General features: G+C 48.0%; 1 protein-coding gene across 1 annotated transcript in view; it reads right to left on the bottom strand.

Moving 5' to 3' along the window:
* Positions 1 to 1,141, bottom strand: part of Mad2l1bp (MAD2L1 binding protein) — a 6,285-nt gene extending 5,144 nt beyond the window's left edge. Inside the window, exons 1-2 of the mRNA XM_005359768.2 lie at positions 1,056 to 1,141; positions 392 to 648 (exon numbers count right to left, since the gene is read on the bottom strand). Coding sequence (XP_005359825.1) covers positions 392 to 648; positions 1,056 to 1,101 — 303 coding nt within the window. The 5' untranslated portion in view covers positions 1,102 to 1,141. The remainder of the gene's footprint in view (positions 1 to 391; positions 649 to 1,055) is intronic.
* Positions 1,142 to 3,938: the final 2,797 nt, after the last annotated feature.

The following is a 3,938-nucleotide window of genomic DNA, read 5'->3' as shown; positions in this document are numbered from 1 at the left end:
AAGAAAGAAAGAAAGAAAGAATGTTTCTATGTAACAGTGTAACATCCCTTGCCATCCTGAACTCACTTTGTAGACCAGTCTGGCCTCAAGCTCAGAGATCCACCTGTCTCTGTCTCCTAAGTGCTGGAATTAAAGGCGTGCACACCACTGCCTGGCTTTTCTTTCTTTCTTTTTTATTCTTTTTTTCAAGACAGGGTTTCTGCATGGGATAAAACCGGACTTGCTGAACATAGTGGACACCAAGGCCCAAGTGGGGAAAAACGAAAAAAGAAAGCCTTCGCAAAGGCCCGGGTTTCCTCGGAAGCTGAGTTCTTAGCTCGCTTTTCTACTTGCCCACCATCTAAGAGTCACGAAGTCTTCCCACCCATTTTCTTCCAAAGCCCGCGCAAACCTGGGGAGGAGATTTTCGGTAGAAGTGCTTGAGCTGTTCATAGGGCAGAGGTAGCTGTTGGCGTTGGTACATGACATGCTTTAGAAGTTCACAAGTAAACTGACAGCAGCCTTCCTGGCTCACGGGCCCGGGGAACACCACCGGCACCAAGTCTCTTGGGCGAAAGGGCTCCGAAGGTTCCTGAACTGACGTGATGACGGTCTCAGGCTCTACTTGAGGAGCGTGAGTTTCTTCCGACTTCTCATACCAATCCAAATCTAGTCCGTGAATGAAAGGGTAAAGGGGGGGGGGGATAAAATCAACATCAGTCTTCTCGTTCCCAGGGCTCACACCTGCAGACACCCACATATACTCTGGACGGTGACAGGAGACCTGATCCTGACTGGGAGCGACTTAAACGACATCAGGACAGGAGGGGACTTTCGGAGGCAGAGACTAAGGCTTCGCTATGAAGTGTGAAGTGGGGGCCAGCACACCCAAAAGGACAGGACAGAAGCAGCTCCACCCAACGCGAGGAAGTGACCCACAGAGCCAGCTCCGGCCAGGACACCGGGAACCAAGGAGACAGGGAGGAACGACGGAGGAAGCGCCAGTCACTAAATGCCTTTTGGCAGGTAGCAACAGGGAAGAAACGGGCCACCAAGTTTTGGATCCCACGCCTTACCTGGGGCGGCCGCAGGAGACAGACCCTCTGGCCCGGGTGCAGCCATAGCTACTGCCTGCTTAGTCTCCCTGCGGTTAGACGAGACGACGCGCGGAGCATCATGGGAAGCTTCAACTCCACTTCCGATTCCTACTGGCCGGAAGAAGCTCAGCGCGGCCTCTGGGTGGTGGAGGTTAGAATTAGCTGCACACCCGGGAAAAGGAACGCTTGGCCCTTCTCACTTGGCTGATCCGCGTCCTCCGGGGCTACCTTCCTAAGGGCGCCTCCTTTCACGCCAGCTCCCCGCGCACCCCACTGCGCGCCTGCTTGGTGGCAGGCCCTGTCCTAGGTGCTGGTGACTCAGCCGTGGTCAAGTCAATCTCAGGCCCCTTTAGGATTAGACAGTGTGAAGAACAGGGACACCTGCCCCAGAGCGGGTTGGGGCAGGGTTAGGGTTAGTGTAGGGGAAGGGTGGTCCCCTGAGTGTATGCCCTGTGACCTATAGGTAAAGTTAGCTAGGTAAAAAAGAAGATCCTAGTGTTTGAGATCTTGAGAGACAACGTTCTCTGTTCAAGGACTAGAAGAAAATTTATAGAGTTAAAGGTTTTTCCCAGTGGTGGTGACACACGCCTTTAATCCTAATACTACAGGCGGATCTCTGAGTTCGAGGCCAACCTGGTCTACAGAGTGAGTTCCAGGATAGGTTCCAAACCGATAGAGAAACCCTGTCTCAAACAAGAAAAGGAAGGATGGAAGGAAGGAAGGAAGAAAAAGAAAGGACAGACTCCCTCCACACTATGACAGGCTCACACAGAAACACAAAGTAGCGAACTGCCTGTTTGGGGGCCCCCCCGCAAGCCCCGAAAAGATGGCTGAGAAGATAAAGGCACTTGCAGTGAGAACTGATGACTTGAATACAATTCTCCTGACACACATAATAGAAGAGAACAGTCTCCCACACGTTGTCCTCTCACCTCCGCCACACAAGAGTGCCACACAAATGGAACCATTTAATTTACATTTTTGTAAACATAACCCTTACACTTGCTACAGTGTAGACTGACTGACAGGGACGATGAGGCGGGCTTCCCAGTTAGAGGTGGTACTCCCGAGGTTCAGTGCTTGGTGAAAGAGGTTGCAACTAGGGAAATTTGTTTTGTTTGATACTAAGTCTCACTATGTAGCTACACTGGCCTGGATCTCACAGAGATCTACTTGCTTCTGCCTCCCAAGTGCTGGGATTAGGGTGTGTGCCCCCCCCATCCATCCCACCTAATATTTATTTGACTTTGAGTGATACAGCTGGGCAGTCCTGGCACACACCTTTAATCCTAGCAGGCAGATCTCTGAGTTCGAGGCCAGCCTGGTCTACAGAGTGAGTTCCAGGACAGACAGGGCAACACAGAGAAATCCTGTCTTGAAAAAAAAACAAACCAAATAAGAACCCAACAAAAATGGGCATACAAATTAAACATTTGATGATAATAAATGGAAGAAGTTTGTTTTAAACCTGTCTGGGGACATGGTTCAGTTCGTATTGTGCTTGATTCCCAGAAATACAAAAAGTGCAACCTGTGGGGGCCAGCCGTGAAAGCCAAGTCTGAGCCGGTCACCCAAAGGAAGTTCTTTATTTCCAACCATTATCACCTGGGACTCTGGCCATTGATAAATTTAAATGGAATCTAGAGTCTCAATAATTTACCCTGAGACAATGCCTGGCAGGCCAAGGTTGCCCGACCCCCACCCAGGAGCAGATCATTCAAAGGAAATTCCTGGCATTCCAAGCACTGTAGATAGAAACACCTGCCAGCATTTTACCAGGACACCCCTAGACAAATGTCAGCCAATTAGGGGTCCTGAACCTCAGAGACCTCTCACCCCCACCCTTACTACTATGAAAACCCAATTCTAATTGAGCTCGGGGCTCTCCAGATATTTCAATACGTTGGACATGTGGAGAGACCGAGTTTGCAAACTTGATTAAAATAAAGGCTCTTTGCTTTTACATATGGGACTCAGTCTCCTTTGTTGGCTTTTTGTGGGGACCCACAGATTTGGGTATAACACAACCCATCCCAATTTAAGTGACTAAGAAACATTTAAATAGATTTCTAAAACAGTTCTTTGATGTACATATAATTTTACTATTTATTAGAGACAAAAGCAAATTTTCATCCTAATGAAATGGATGTGCTTGTTCCTCTAATACAAAGATAGACTGATGTAGTCGGATTTTATTAGGACTGCCAGCTCAGAAGTGACATGGAGATTTCTTATTAATTATGAAAGGTCAGCCTTAGCTTAGCCTTGTCCCACTAGCTCTTATAGCTTATATTAACCCTTTTTCTAATCTGCATTCTGTTCTGTGGCTCGTTACCTGGTTGAGGCCAGCCTTGTCTACAGAATTAGTTCCAGGACAGCCAGGGTAACATAGAAAAACCCTGTCTCTATCTAAGAAGGAAAATAGACAGGTGTCTTGTTGTGGAATATTATTTTAAGATGGGTTAAATTTGTTTATGCTGTGGAATATTTGTTTAATGATGCAAAGATATGTCACATTCTTTTATGTTGCATTTGTTTAACTCTGTGAAGCTCTGTTACTTTGCCTGTGTAAAACACCTGATTGGTCTAATAAAGAGCTGAATGGCCAATAGTGAGGCAGGAGAAAGGATAGGCGGGGCTGGCAGGCAGAGGGGATAAACAGGAGGAGGAGGAACGCTTGAGAGGACTCCAGGGTCCAGTCACCCAGCTACACAACAAGCCAAGCCATGGGGTAAGAAGTCTACAGAAAGGTAAAAGCCCAGAAGCAAAAGATAGATGGGATAATTTAAGTTAAAAAAAAAAAACTAGCCGGGCGATGGTGGCGCACGCCTTTAATCCCAGCACTCGGGAGGCAGAGGCAGG

Source organism: Microtus ochrogaster, linkage group LG2, assembly GCF_000317375.1.
Source record: "Microtus ochrogaster isolate Prairie Vole_2 linkage group LG2, MicOch1.0, whole genome shotgun sequence".
Taxonomy (NCBI): Eukaryota; Metazoa; Chordata; class Mammalia; order Rodentia; family Cricetidae; genus Microtus; species Microtus ochrogaster.
The sequence above is the reverse complement of the archived record's forward strand: the minus strand, read 5'-3'. Positions and strand labels throughout refer to the sequence as shown.